General features: G+C 36.4%; 1 protein-coding gene across 5 annotated transcripts in view; it reads right to left on the minus strand.

Moving 5' to 3' along the window:
• LOC129567973 (visual system homeobox 2-like) overlaps window positions 1-14,201 on the minus strand; it is a 46,778-nt gene extending 32,577 nt beyond the window's left edge. For 3 of the 5 annotated variants that reach the window (XM_055445412.1, XM_055445422.1, XM_055445401.1), the window contains exons 1-2: window positions 12,810-13,275; window positions 2,750-2,803 (exon numbers count right to left, since the gene is read on the minus strand). In XM_055445412.1, coding sequence (XP_055301387.1) covers window positions 2,750-2,803; window positions 12,810-13,221 — 466 coding nt within the window. In that variant the 5' untranslated portion in view covers window positions 13,222-13,275. Of the gene's footprint in view, window positions 1-2,749; window positions 2,804-12,809 lie in introns of all 5 variants that reach the window. The other 2 variants (XM_055445443.1, XM_055445432.1) reach the window with 2 other exon arrangements.
• Between the last annotated feature and the right edge of the window lie 821 nt (window positions 14,202-15,022).

Raw genomic sequence — 15,022 nt, forward strand, 5'->3', positions numbered from 1 at the left:
CATTCGTCGGGCCGTATGTGCTAGCGCGCGCTTGTGTGTATGTGTATATCGGCATGTGTATATTTGGGAACATGAGTCGAATGAACATTCATTCAATAACTTGAAATACCATATGGCCATTAGCGCAATTTCATTCGAAAAGTTAGGCGATGCATTGCGAACTGTGTATGGATTTTGTCGACGATATCGTCCTATTCACATAGACACAATGGAGAAGCCTTCGGAATGTGCCGCTCTATCTATCTCACACAGATAATAATTTTATATGTGCACATGTAGAACAGCGTTTTTTTTTCTCTCTTTACTTTGGAAAACAGCTTTTATTAAAAAATAGTTGGAAGTTTCGTCGTCATTCGATTCATTATGCGCCTCTCAGGAAAATGCAAGAAAATGAATGGAAAAAGAGAGAGAGAGAGATAGAGAGAGAGAGTGCGAAGAGAACTAGCAAAACTAACTGGCTCACATCGGCTGCAATAGTTGATTGCCATATTTGCATGGCAGCACAACGAAAGGAAATAAAAGGAAAGAAAAAAAATAAAATGTCACACCAATGGAAATAATGTAGGTGGCATAGAAATGGTGAAGAGTAGATAAGCTGATATGCTCGAAGGCACTTTGGAAAATTGCATTTCCGAACGACGAAGTGAGTGAATGAGAATGTATTTGTATTTGTATTTCTGTCTCTCTCCCTCTGTTTGTGTGTTGTATGGGTGTTTTGTCGGTGATGATAGCTCAAGTACACGCTACGTGTGATAATGATGACGATAGATTCAAATGGGAAAATGACTAACTATATAAATTGTACGATTGAACATATCTTTCCATTGGAAAAAATGCAAATATTCGAGAATGTGCCGCCTCAACCGATAATTATTTTGCTCCATGGAATGTATGCATATATAAATGGCGCCTTCATCTGGCATATATTCAATGACGTTCGATAAATACAAAAAAAAACGATGACGACGACGACGGCAACAACGTCATTTTGAAAGGTGATTAATCATTCTCGCTACTGAAAAGTGGCCAATTTTGCTGTTAAAGTCTCAATTCTAATGACAAAAGCCATCTTTTGAAAGAACATTTTTTTTATCGCTGCTTTCATTATGTAAATTTTTATGATTTTTAATTTTCAAGTGTTTATTTGTCATTGTTTGATAGATAATACCGATGGTAACCATCAGACCATAAATGACGCCCGAGATGATGCAAAATGCCTGATTTCCATGACGATGCACTCAAGCACTTCTAAATAAGTCATTGTTTTAGCATTTATTCTCCATCACACAATAAATAAGACAATTAAAATTGCACGTCCATTGTTATTGCCGGTGTTGTGTCGCCATTTTTTTTTTCTCCCCATTCCAATGTATTTTGTTGAGCATGAAAAAAGTGATTTTTGATAGTTTATTTTTGTTTTTGTTTTTTGACAACTGCAAGTGAAGAAAGAGAAAAAAAATTCTGCTGATGTTGGTATTTTTCGATGAAGCATCAACGGACTAGACATCGTTGTAATTACATACATTTTTGTATCGTTTCGTCGTTTTCTCATGCGAAAAATGGAAATATGGCTAATGCAGCCAACACAGTGTATATACACGCAAAACTCAATCACATACACGCATGCTGCTCTTGTTGGCTTTTTATTCCTCTCATTCTGCACTCGTGTCGCTTCGAATGAGCCCATTTAGATGCGCCATAAATTAGTAGTACATAAGAACAGTGCCTCCTATATGTACCGATTATGTATCAGCGTTTGTTGTTACTGTCAAGCCGTTCGCATAATATCAACGTCGACACGATTCACACTTTTGTTCTAGCCGAACGTTGGCATGGCAATTATATTCCATTCGCTTCTCATTTTCTCTCTTTCATTCTCTTTCTCTTTCTGTCTATCCGTCTCGTTCTGTCGCAGTCGCTCGAAACGCATTTTCCGTAGTGTCGGATGTGTGTTTGTGCTGAAACTAAATCCTCATCATCCATGTCGATGCCGTTCCGCATGCACACCAGCTTATTACAGAAATTTACGCTGTTTCACACAAACCAGAGTGAATTTCGCATCCATTCACCGTCGCACATTTCATCGTTGTTGTTGACGACGATGTCGTCGTCGTGTGTATGTGGAAAGATCAACATCCGCTTTACCGGTGTCCGATACACACATATATGTACATACATGATGGTTCTTTCACTCATGGCTGCTGTTGCCACCGTTGCATCGCACTCGCTTCCATACCTTTTCAGCATATATTCAAATACACACAACAAAAGCAACAATTGAATTAAAACAGCGCATGGATCACAATGAACTTCTACATTTTGCACTCGTTTAATTCATTCGTTCATTATTCTCTCGGTTGTTCTGGTGTTGCAAGTTCCTTTTTTTTGCTCTCCATTTATTCGCGTTTTTTCTTCTTCTGCACATCGAAATCAAATTATCGCACCGAATGTGGCCAATGAATATATATCCGAAGCCTTTTTCGCTATTTACTTCGTTTTGCGAATGTATTGAAGGGTTTCGTGCATGTGCATATAAGAACTGAATTCGAATCTAATTCGACTGTTGATGCTTCGCGTTCGAATTGGATTTTATCGTTTGCATGTATGTAGATTTGTCAATGGTTTTGCATCGCATCCACGCGAAGGGGAAATGAGCTTAAATCACGGGTACGTTCACATGTTATCCAATCAACCGCTGATTTTGTGACACAGCTTACCATCAATTGATGTGATTAGCAAACACACTTACCCGGTAAACATGGACTCGTTGCCGAACCGAACGATGATTTCAATTGCGAAAATCCTGAAATGAATCACAGACACTTTCAGTACATTTGTGAGGGAGAGAGAAAAAAATGATGATGATTTGTGTGTGATATTCGATCGGAGCATGATGCATTGGCCTTGATGATATTTATTGGATCAAGTGAAAGGATTCAACGATATAATTCACTGCCCGAAATGAAATAATAATTTTCTCAACAAATTTACCAACAATTGGATTAAAGTGCCGTTAATCACTCATAACGCACATTTTGATCTGCAAATGCTTCGGATCATTGCGAGAAGAGAGTGAAAAGAATAGGAGAGGAAAAAAGGACGACGCTTGAAATACGATCAACATCAATTTGGCAAACAATATGTTTTCGTCGACTAGTTAATACCCAACACACACATTTTTTCTTGTGGTTACTTATGATAAAACAGAATCGAAAGAGTCTCTCTCGAATGGAATTGAAAGAGAGAAAGAAAAAAAAGGTTCCTTCAAAAAGCCTCAAATAAAGAACATCACAACAATATTTTGATTTGCTGAAGTACAACAGATCGAATAACCAAGGCGATTATCGGTAAATGAACATGCGTCCTTGTTGTTTGAATAGAATAGTTGAACGATTTTGCCCTCGCTCATTGAAATTCTATTTTGCACGTTCAATGGATGGAAAAATGAACAATTTAGATAAAGATCGGCACGAATGTGCCGGAGCAACCGTTATTATTATCGAATTATATGGGCAATAAGTTGATGGAAACAACAGAAGAAAAAAATGAAGATCTAATTGAGATATGTTTCAAGGAAGCCGCATCGAAAAAGTCCCATTTTTTCCACTGGAATTCGGGTCGTGGACTAGTTTTCAATTTTTTTTCTTCACAACTTTGAAGGAAGTGAATTACTTGAAAAAAAATCAAACAATTGGCTCAAAATACAGCTAATATTTGATTGCAACATCAGAAAAATGTCTTTATTTTCGAATTCACGCTTGCCTTTTAAATCAAAATAAACCGATTTTCTCTTGCGTGTTCCTGTGAATTCCGATCATTATTTTTTTTGATTTTCTAACAAAACAGTTGAAAATTTAAAATTCGTATGGAATTGAATTTTTTTACATTTGTTCACTGTTGCTGCTCATTTTCAAATAAAATCGAATACAAATGCCACTTACACGTAACGAAGGAAACAGAGGCGAAAATTCTATCATCACATACGAGTAGTAGTGGGTGGCACACGTCTCAAGCGGTAAAATATCGAATAGTTCAAATGCGATTTGCTATTTTTGCGCTGTGCACCCATTTGATTGGAATTTTTTCCGGTTCGCATTCTTGAATGCGCCATAAAGTGTCGCACGAATAAAATAAACTATTTTTTCGGTAACATAAAAAGAATTCGGGTAAATTTGTCAGAAGCAATTTCTTGAAGTTCGGAATGTAAACATATGAACAACGTTTGCTCTTATGTCAAATATCAACACGTCGTGTCACTATTTTCTTTCTTTTCTTCTCCCGTTTGCACCGTGGCAATTCCCCATTTCCGTGCAGGTATGCAAAGAGAGAGATGGAAATGGATGGGGGCGACAATCGCAACGGAAGTGCTATTTTGGTTGATTGCAAAAAGTGCAAACGATAAGTGAAACATACACATTTTCGAAAGTTTGTCGTCGATGGTATTTCCGAGTTTTTGGCATGCAAAAACCAATGCTATGTGTGTTTGTGCCAAATGCCGTCAACTGCTTCTGTGAACAAATCATTTTGTATTGGATAACGATTACGTTTTCGCATTGACATGTGAGAATAAAGAATGTCGTACTGAGTTGCTCCATAAATAAAATAAATTCCCGATCAAAGTTGTGCTCCTTCACATCGGCATGTACCGATTCGAAATGGCATTCGATATGTAAACAAAGGTAAATTCGATGCCGAAAAAAAGCAATTCGTATTGGCGTCAGCATATTCCCACATATTCAGTCGTTTGAATTTGTGTTTGGAGATAGAGCGAGAGCAGAGTAAATATTGTGAACGGAAAGGCCATTTTAAGGCGGTTTAAAAGATTTACCACTTCCGTAAGTTCCGATTTTCTTTCATTGCGATTTCCATTTCAATAAGTGCTCAAGTGAAGAGAGAGAGAGAGAGAGAGAGAGAGAGAGAGAGAGAGAGAGAAAATCCACCGAACAATTGAATCATACAAAATCCATCGTGTATCATGCATGTCATTGAGTGGACCATTTTACAGGCCAAGTCGCATTCAAGTAAGTAGTTGTTTTGTAAATAAAACTAAATCCATTGTAAATAAATTTTTTACTTGGGATTTGCGTCGTCCGCTCTCTCTCTCTCTTTCTCTCTCTCCAAAAGAAAACCAACCGATATCAATAAACAAGCAGGTAAATATTGGATAGAGATGTAAATAATTCTTGATGCACAACAACGAACAATCGAATCGGTTTTGGAATGAGTTTCCTGGTCGCACAGCCGTAAAAAGAGCAATTTTATTCGATGGGACAATTTGCGGCATTTATCTGGAAATGATCGGTCCCATTGACCAGCTTGCACAAAAGTGTATGCTGTGTTCTGTTTACCATCGTTTTCCTCATCCTGATCCATAGCATGTTCGATGCCACGTCAATTCATGTTATTTTACTCTTTCAACGCACTTACGGTTTTATCAAGTCATCGAATTTCCTTAGAAAAATGTGTGTGTGTGTGTGTGTGTGTTTGTGCATTATTGAACGGATTATTCGTCTTCTCTTTTTTATTCTCCTGCCCTCCGCACCATTGTGTGGCGAACGAGTTTCAACGATTGAGTATTATGAACAAGCAATTGGCGCTTGAAGAATAGGATCTTTGATTTCTGTCGCTTTTTTTCCCAAACCATTTGTTTCGTGTTCCGAAGGTGTGAACATTTCATACACAAAAAGAGTTAACACCGATTCAATAGGATGCAGCTGCTTTTGAGTATCGGGTTAATGATTGAAATTTTTATCGCATTTTTTCCCCGTCTTCTTCTTCTTTTTCTTCTTCTTCTTCGAAGGAAAATCATTTAATTTGAGCAATTTAGCCTTTGAATTGGTCTTTATTCTTTTGACAAAATACCACGAATCGGCCGATTATTACTTGTTTCTCTTTTTGAAACGCATCGGCCGAACTGAGACTCGAGAAAGTTGTTATTGTTGAAGTAAATTAAATTATAATGCTATTACAACGATACATATATGTGCACACTGCACATTGACTCGAACGGCGATGATGATGATTTCGCTTTTCTTTGACTGTCACAACTGTTGACTGACATGGAAGTACCAATTATAAAACTGTGAATGATTCGCTGAATACAAATCACTTGATAAATTGAAAACATGAGCATTTCTTATTCGTATAAATACTGATTTAACTCAATAATGACTGGCCATTGAATGCAAACAGCACAATGCAAATCACATTCTCATTCAATTGTATTTCGATCAAAGATAAATCTCAACAAAGCCATAAACATTCAATTTGTTCATGAGGCGATCTTTAAACGATTGTCTGGTGAGTAAATCGTTGCACACGTAATTGCCGATAAATCTAACACGATGAACAAATGCCGATCATTTAATTCGTTTACCAAATTCTCCAACGTTTATACATTTTTCTTCGAACATTTTTCATTTTGGAGCCAAAAGAAAATTATTTCTGTATTTACAATTCGTTAGTCGAGAAATAAGTGTATTTGTTCAGCTAAATTAATGAATCGATATAGTTATCTTACTTACGAATGCCACAATTTTGGCAGTTTGCATTATTTTTAATTGAAAATATAAACCTTTCATTTTCTTTTGCAAATTTGACAATTTACGCATGTAAATACATTTTGTTTCGAGTCAGAATAAAGCAATGACGCATATGATGAAATCGATTAATCGGCAGAGAGTTTTATGCTCAAATTTTGTTTACCTTCCATTTCATGTTTGGTGTATGAATCAGACAGTCTGAGAATAAAAATGGCTTTGTGACAAAAATGCTCGCCAAAAATACTAATGAAAAGACGAATGATAATTCGCACCATCGATACTAAATTCAATTGCTTTCATTTGAAAATTTAAGAAAATTAGATTGAGTACAGTTCTATTTTAGATTCAGCAAAGCAAACATTGTACACAAGATTGTTGTTCCCACAGTTTTAGACTCGTACTTTACATGTTGTTTACTTAAATTAACCGAGAACAAGTTGATACTTGAAAAAGATTCTTAATTCGAGATTATCATTGACTATCACTCAGAAATCATAATAAAAATGTATCAAAGGATGAACCATCCATAAGAATGAAGCTAAATAACAGCAAAAGGGGCTCAATCCGTATGATTACCAAGTTTGTTTTCTTTTCGATTTTCTCACTTATGTGATTTGTTTATTTTCATTATAACTCATCAAGATTTCTCTAAATGAAATCAAGACATTGTGGTCGTACAGGCACATAGACTTTTTTGTTCCGAACTAATAAATCATTTCAAGGAATGATTCTTGAAAAGAAAGCATTTCACAGAAAATTCTGAGCTCAATTTGTCAGCATGAGCTACCGTTGGAGTAATGAAAAAAAAAATATCGGATTTCATATCACTGCAACGGAAAAAATGTCTTTATTCTCCTTCTTATTGAGAGATTTTTTTTCATAGTTCATGTGAAGCCATTGGCACAAGTTGAGAAGCAAATTCATTTCCATCAATATCGACGTCAGGAAACTAACACACAACCCCAAAAAAAAAATAATCATCGATTCAATTGTGCAAGCAGCTGAAACAGGGCGGTTTGTTTTATTGATTTCCATTTTTTTTCTTCATCTTCATTGAGTAGAAATGTGTTATCGATTTCCGAAGTATTCGCTCGGAAATCAAAGTGCTCTTTGTGCTTCAAACGCAAATGCAAAGTATTCACGAATCCGCCATGTTTTTGTTTATTGAGACTTTCTTCTTGCATGTACCTCGATTTATAGTGATGCAGTTGGAGAGTAGAAAAAAAAATTCTACAAACAAAAACAATGCATCGAGAACGGTTCACACTGACGCGTTTTCAATGGGCTTATTTCCATTGTGTACACACATTCACCGATTCCTACGATTTAGATTCACATGCGATATAAGATGCAAGAGCATTCAAACGCTGGAGTTTTTTTTCATTATCATCATCATCATCCAACACATGAGTCACATAAGACAGGCGATGGTAGTAACCATCATGCCGCATCATATGCACACACGCTACCGAATAAATTAGCATAGAAGTGTGAAAAAGTGCTAATTAGTTTAATTGTTGTTGGCTTGAAGAGGAGCATGCATCAAATTCTTTGAAATATGAAAATCACATTTTGTTACAAGGATTTCAACCACAATTGAAACACTTTGAATGTGACATCGTTCAGAAGTTGCACCAAGCAAATGGGAAGTTGATGATCTAATGATTTTTTGACTTTGGCCAGAATTGTTTTCAAATGAATATTTCAATACTCGATGAGACGGTATTGAGGATTGTTTTGTTCGAATTTATAATTTCGATGCTATCAAGTTAATCTTTTGTCACAATCCAATTTACTTCTAATTGGTTTGTCTACTTTTTTTTTAAATCTCTAATGTAATTTTACTCAATTAACAATTTTTTCCTTCATTTTAGATCCGATTAAAAGCTCACAATTTGTAATAATTGCTGGGAAAAAAGTGCTCAATTTATTAAGTAGTAATGAAAGTAATACACTCTTTTGAATTTATTCAAGCACATCACAGCGCAGTGTTGTCTCTCGAACAGGATGTTTGTATTTCATAATTGAATTACTCTGCCACAACCGAGTGCTGACTATAGAAAATATGTTAGTTGTTTCGATGTGGTGAATACATTCAACCGATAAAAAATCATCATATTAAAACATTTGTTCGCAAGAGAGAGAGAGAGAGAGATAGAGGAAAAAAGCCGCGTAAAGCCCAAAGGTGTTACTTTTGCATTTGCCAGATGACACAGTAAAATGATAAAAAAAAACTGTTCATGAGAAAAGTACACATGAAGAGTCAGAGTTTACATGAACAATACACGTACGTACGTAGTTTTGCATGCATACCAACGCCGAACACAACATTCGCACAAAACCTGCATACAATGACACATTAGACATGTGCTATTTAATTCATTCATTAAAGTGTTGCCTTATCCGAGAGCTCGCACACTGCACACATGTTTATACACATCAACACCTCTGAACAAACATCACATTTTTCCTTATTTTTATTTCTTCGCATTCTTCACACATGGAAAAAGGTCATGAGTCAACGAGATGGATGGATGGAAAAATCGTTACATTTTGTGGCGGTGAGAAGCGAAAATTTTTCATTTGATATTATCAAATGTTGGAAATTGGATTATCATTAATGGGATGAGTCACCACTTCGTTTAATTCAACACATCGACAAAATTTCATTGAATGGTTAATTACGAATTCATTATAACGAATTAAAATGTTCTACATCTGTAGAGAAAATTTCATCTTGAATATTCATTTATTTATAGTTCATAGAGACAAAAATTTAACTGCTGACTTTTTTTTTTGCCAAAAGTAAGGTAAATAAATTACCGCATTCAATGAATTTAAATGTATCTCGTTCGATTTTTTTTACCTGTAACGAGCTGTTACTAACGGCAATGTGTATATAACACAAATTTAAATCCATCATTCATTTCAAATTCATTAACCCCTGGAATAGAAACATTTAAGCGGCTTTGTTTGTCACGGTGTGAAGTGGCAAGTGGAATGAATGCCAGACGAACAGAGCAGAGAGGAAGAAACGATTCATGTCGCATTTACACCCACCTTGCGCGGATGCAGAAAAATAGAGTCACTTCACTTTTATAAGTGGAAGTTAAAAGTTAATTAAAATATTCTAAATTGCAAGTATATGCGATTTTGATTTGGCGACTGCATAAAAACTCCGTAAATTATGCAATTTTCAAAGGTGAACTGAATGAACGTGTCGTGTGCGCGGACTACATTTCGCTGTACCAAAGAGTGGGATACTTCAGTGTATTTTTTGTATGCCAAAAACCGCTCGATTGAAAAGCGTCATCGTTGAAATTGGGTTTGAAAGAGTTCAGACGCATTGTGTGCCCGAAAGCAAAGCGACTCGCTAATTTTTCAATTTTCACTGATTATCACACAGATAACGGGTTTTCTTTTCTCTTTATTCGTCTCTTTTCCTGCTTTGATTATTATTACCGTTATTCGACTCTTTCACACTTATGTTTTATCATTGTCTTGTGTGAATGCGACTGTTTTTTGTACATCCTAAAAAAAAGGATATTAGCTGCAACCTTCAGTGGAAGAGAAAAAAAATAATCTATCTTTGATATCATCACGAAGAACGCGTTTGTCAACCGTTTCATTTTCTACTTTCGATTGTTTTTTTTCCTTCTTCTTCTTCTTCGTTTTGTTCTCTTCTTATTTTGTTTGGTTTATTTGCTTTTTATGCTGTCGCGCTTCCATTGAAACAGCCACGCTTGCCGCGCGAAACATTTTGTTGGTGTGTTAACATCACCGCATTCAAAACGCCCCGACAAATATACACATTTATCTATAAAGCACTGGATATAATACATGCATTTCGGTGTGCTAAATAATAAATTAACTTGAGAGCCGTGAAATCGGGATGCGAGTGAGTGTGCGGGAGCAAGTGTTGAAAATTGGCACAAACAATACTGAGGAAAAAACAGAAGGGTAACAGACGAGCCATAACAAAAGTTCAAATTGAAACTGTTTTATGACGAAAGTCCTTTTTGTGAGGCAAGGAAAAAACGGAGCGAAAAAAACAACGAAAAATTCCGGAATACACTTTAACACGTTCACCGATTGTGGCACACAAGAAAACATTCATTATTTTTTCACACCGTCGAAATGACGGGACAAAAAAAAACCAGTTCCACTTTGTGATAAATCCAAACAACTTTATATCGAATTTAAACATGATGAAGTCGGCTGTAATCCAAGGAATGATGAATTTAAACACGTGAAAAAGTTACTCGAAAATTGACTATTTTTACTCTTTGGATGGATTTTTAGAAAACAAATAATTGAATAAGAAAAATTCGGGCAAAAAACTATAAACAACAGAAATAGCGGCAAAATTTGAAAATAGTAGCAATTTCGAAATTGGCCCCAAAGGAAACCGCATTCACACGTGAGCCATGTCAACACTTTAATCTTGTGATATTTGATATGGCATCAAAGCCGACCATAATCTTTAAATGCTATAGATGATGTGCACAAAATTGCTCAATTGCCGTCATATCTATTCATTTGGAAACACCATACTCGACCATTTTCAAAGGGAATCACCAAATCGATACGTGCATAAATCAATCACTTTTTTCCAACATCAAAGCGAGCAAACGTATTCATTTGTCGAAGAAAAAAACAAAACACATACACAGACACCACATTTTCTAATTGAGGTGTCAGCATCAAGGCTGACAGGAACAAAGCAAATGCAACCAAAGGTTACATGTCATAAGCATCATATGCATCGTTTTTACTTGCTAATTTTGTGTTCATTTTTTTCATCTTCAGCTAAAATGATGCAATCGACTTTTGATGAACTAAAAATAAAATTCCTTGCATTTTTTTTTGTCTCGTTCAAAACAAAGAGAACAATGTTGTTTCATGCATGAAATTTTTTTTTTCTCAAATCTGGCCAAAAAATGTTAGCCAGTTAAGGTCAGGCCAGAGAACAACATTTTTTGCTACGAAATAACTGTAATTTTGAATATATTGAATATGTGTTTGGTATTTAAAAGCGAAACCATTGCGAGGTCAATCAAAACGGTCGAGAAAAATGTGGAATTCCAGACTCCCCCAAGGCGCATAAAAAGGAATGCTTAAGTGTGATAGTTGGCTGAAAGACGAGCGAAATAAAGTGTTGTTGGCATTTTTTTTTCTTATATCAAACTGATTCATGTTTGCATAGTAGTCGAGTTCAACGTTGACGGATGGTTTGTGGTGGCTGTGCCGATGAAATATGTGTCCAAATGCTGGTAGTCCGTTTATTGTACGTGTATGAAATGAGCACAAATACAGAGTCGTATTACTCGCTCTTAGAACAATGGAACGCTGCATTATGAATAGAGACGCGTGAATTCAATAGAATCGAAAAAGCGTTCAGGTATAACACATTCAGGCTTTGTTCTCAGGCACTGCTGCTGTTGTCGTTGCCTTTTTTTCTCTCTCTCTCACTCGTCATGAAAAAGAATTTTCTGTGCTCAAGACGATTCAAACACCACAACCAAAATGAAATAATAATGGAATGCAAACAGCTACGAGCAAACGAAATAAAAGCCAGAGGAAAAAAATGATTTGAAAAATTGTGAAGGTTAAAATTCTTGCACCAAACATTTCCAATTCAATTAGGCTCAATTCTTTTTAGCACGATATTCAGCACAATTTCATTTCTCTGTTCTATATTTTTATGCTGGCCGAATGACGACATCAGAAGAAAGGATTGAACGACGACGCATCTGCGGTTTCATTGGAATCTGCATTTTCTTTATTAGTTGATTATAGCATGATAAGATGCAAGATGAACAAACGCGACAAAAAAAAATATTGTCTTTGTAATGCAGAGGTTTCGGTGTTAAAAGTCAATTTCGGAGCGAAGAAAAAAATGTGAACAGCTTTTTTCACACTCGATCATTGGCTCGTTTCAAACGTGTCATGACTTGATAATCAATGGTATTCAAATGGTTGCTGGGTCATTAACAATCTGGAAATATTTGTATCTGTTCATGCATACACTTCGTGTATCATTTCATGTTTGAACAAGTGTTGAAAGTTAGAAGGCGTGCATCTTCATGAATTTTATTGAAATGCATTTTAATTCGAATTTTACACAGAACAATGTGGAGGTAGAATTTGAATGATGAATGCATCTAATTTCAGTAGTATGAATTTTTATGATTTTTTTTTTTTAGTTTAAATTTTGAATTTTTCCATGACTTTTGTTTCCAACAGATAAAAAATTGGATAACTCACCCGATGCTTGTGAATGGAAGCCAAGATGTGATCCAGCTCCAGGAATGTTGTGTGGCAAAAATGCCGCCGCAACGGCAGCATGAGCATTGAAATATGCCATTCGTGATGCAGCCATCATTTGATGATGATCACTGCCACCGAATGGAGTTTGGCCAACATTTGAATAAAGTGACGGTGTGACCGCTGAAACAGCACCATTTGCACTGTTATTATTATTGGAGCCGCCGTTTGAACTATTTGTGTTGTTGTTATTTGAATTGGTTGAACGAGATGATTCGCTCAGGCCAAGCAATTCTTGAATCGCAAACGGTGATCTTTGTGGTAATGTTTGCGAATTCAACATTGGGCGACTCAAAGCAGCCGGAGCTGTGACATGTATCGTTTCTGGGCGCGGCATTGATTCCAAGTTCATTTCAACTTTGCACTAAACTAATTTTTAATTTTTTTTGTAGATGTCTTTTACAGTTTTTTTCAACGCAACAAAAACCTATGAAAGTTGGTTGTTATTTGTTCAATTCTAGAGTTAAAATTTAGTGTATGCAAATTACGGCGCGATCACAAGCCGTCGGCAGTTAACATTTTTCTTTAACATTCACACATTCATTTGATTGAACTCAATTGAAAATGTCAGATTGGACAAAATGGCATTCGTATCACTTGTGTTAAAACAATTGTTAATGTTTTAAGAATTTTATCATTTTATTCAAAAACTAATTTTGTAGAAATTTTTCATTTTTCTTTGTTTTCACTTGAATTTGAAGAAAAAAAAATACACGAAAAATCCATTATTTATCTTTTCACCGAAAAATGTTGGAAAATATTCTTTTTAAAAGTCACTGAATTTGGAAATAAACTCGTTTATTTCACACAAATTTAAGTGAAGCGTTGAATAATTTTTCATTCCAAAGTTCTCGAAATTCAACAGAGTCCCGGATGATAAGACGGGAAAAAAAGTGTTGAAAATATTTGCCTTAGAATTTCTTAATCAGATCAAATCGTGAATAAAGTTCGGTTTTTAGAAATGTTGTGTTGAGCGAGTGTTTGGTATGTGCGTCTTGTCGGTGCTGTAGCCGGTAACGTTATGACATCAAATGTGATAAATAAAAATGATGCCACTAAAAGCGAACTTAATTTCGAATTGGTTGTGTGTTGCGATGTTAAATCGCTTATCGCTCTCTGTGTGATGAACCCCGAGCGCACTTTTTCCTCACCATTCGAAAAACTGAACTGTTGGTGTCCGTGCACAAGATGATAATATTTTTTCGGTCGCAACTGGTATTTGGTCGTGGTGTAGAATTTTTTTCGAAAAAAAGAAGAAGAACGTTCTGTGTGTACGGCCGCTATTACTAAATCAACCCCTCAACTGGCTAATGTGATAGCATATTCACTTCTGTCGCACCGTGCTGCTGGCTGCACATCATAGCGCAACAAACATCTATTGTGAGGCGAATCTGCGGCGCAACCGATTAGGATATGGTGCAAAATAAACAACACGAACACGAACACGAAGATGCACAGGCACAACACAATCTCAGGAGTCGAAATGAAATTGACAAAACATGTGTGAACGTTCACGAGGGACGCGCAACTACTCACTCACTCGCTCGCTCTCATTCGAAGCGGTTATAAAAATAAGAAAACATGCATCATCATCATCATCATCATCATCGTTGACGTTGTCGTCAGCGTACCGAGTTCTCGCTCGTTTATGCGTTAACAAGCCGGAGCATTTACTCAAATTCAAGCATTTTTGTCGTATAGCCAAAACACGCGCGTCTCTTGTTTACGGTGTATCTCTCTTGTTGATCGGCATTGAGATGTGTTCGGTTGTTCCAGCAACCAGCAGCACACGGGGCGAGAACGAGACACCAAATGACCGAGCAAGAGAAATCATTAGCATTAATGATGATATTGATGATACACAGGTCGCTTGATGCGTTCGCATCGTTCATTGGAAGGGATAAATAGGCACGTCCCATACACAAGCCAAATTGACTAATTTACAACGCAAGGCTACAAGCACACAGCCACCGTACACGACCCGATCATACACACTAGCAGGCAAACATATACCAACGTTAATCGGGTTCATCTTCGTCCCTTCATTCCACACGCATTCGTCGATGCCGAACGGTAGAGTTGCCGCACACATTGTGCACGAGTGTGTGACCCGACGGTACGTTAAGTGCTGGGTGTGGTAAATGAACATAAAT

Source organism: Sitodiplosis mosellana, unplaced genomic scaffold, assembly GCF_009176505.1.
Source record: "Sitodiplosis mosellana isolate CC-2019 unplaced genomic scaffold, AAFC_SMos_1.0 Smas_scaffold_1, whole genome shotgun sequence".
Lineage (NCBI taxonomy): Eukaryota > Metazoa > Arthropoda > Insecta > Diptera > Cecidomyiidae > Sitodiplosis > Sitodiplosis mosellana.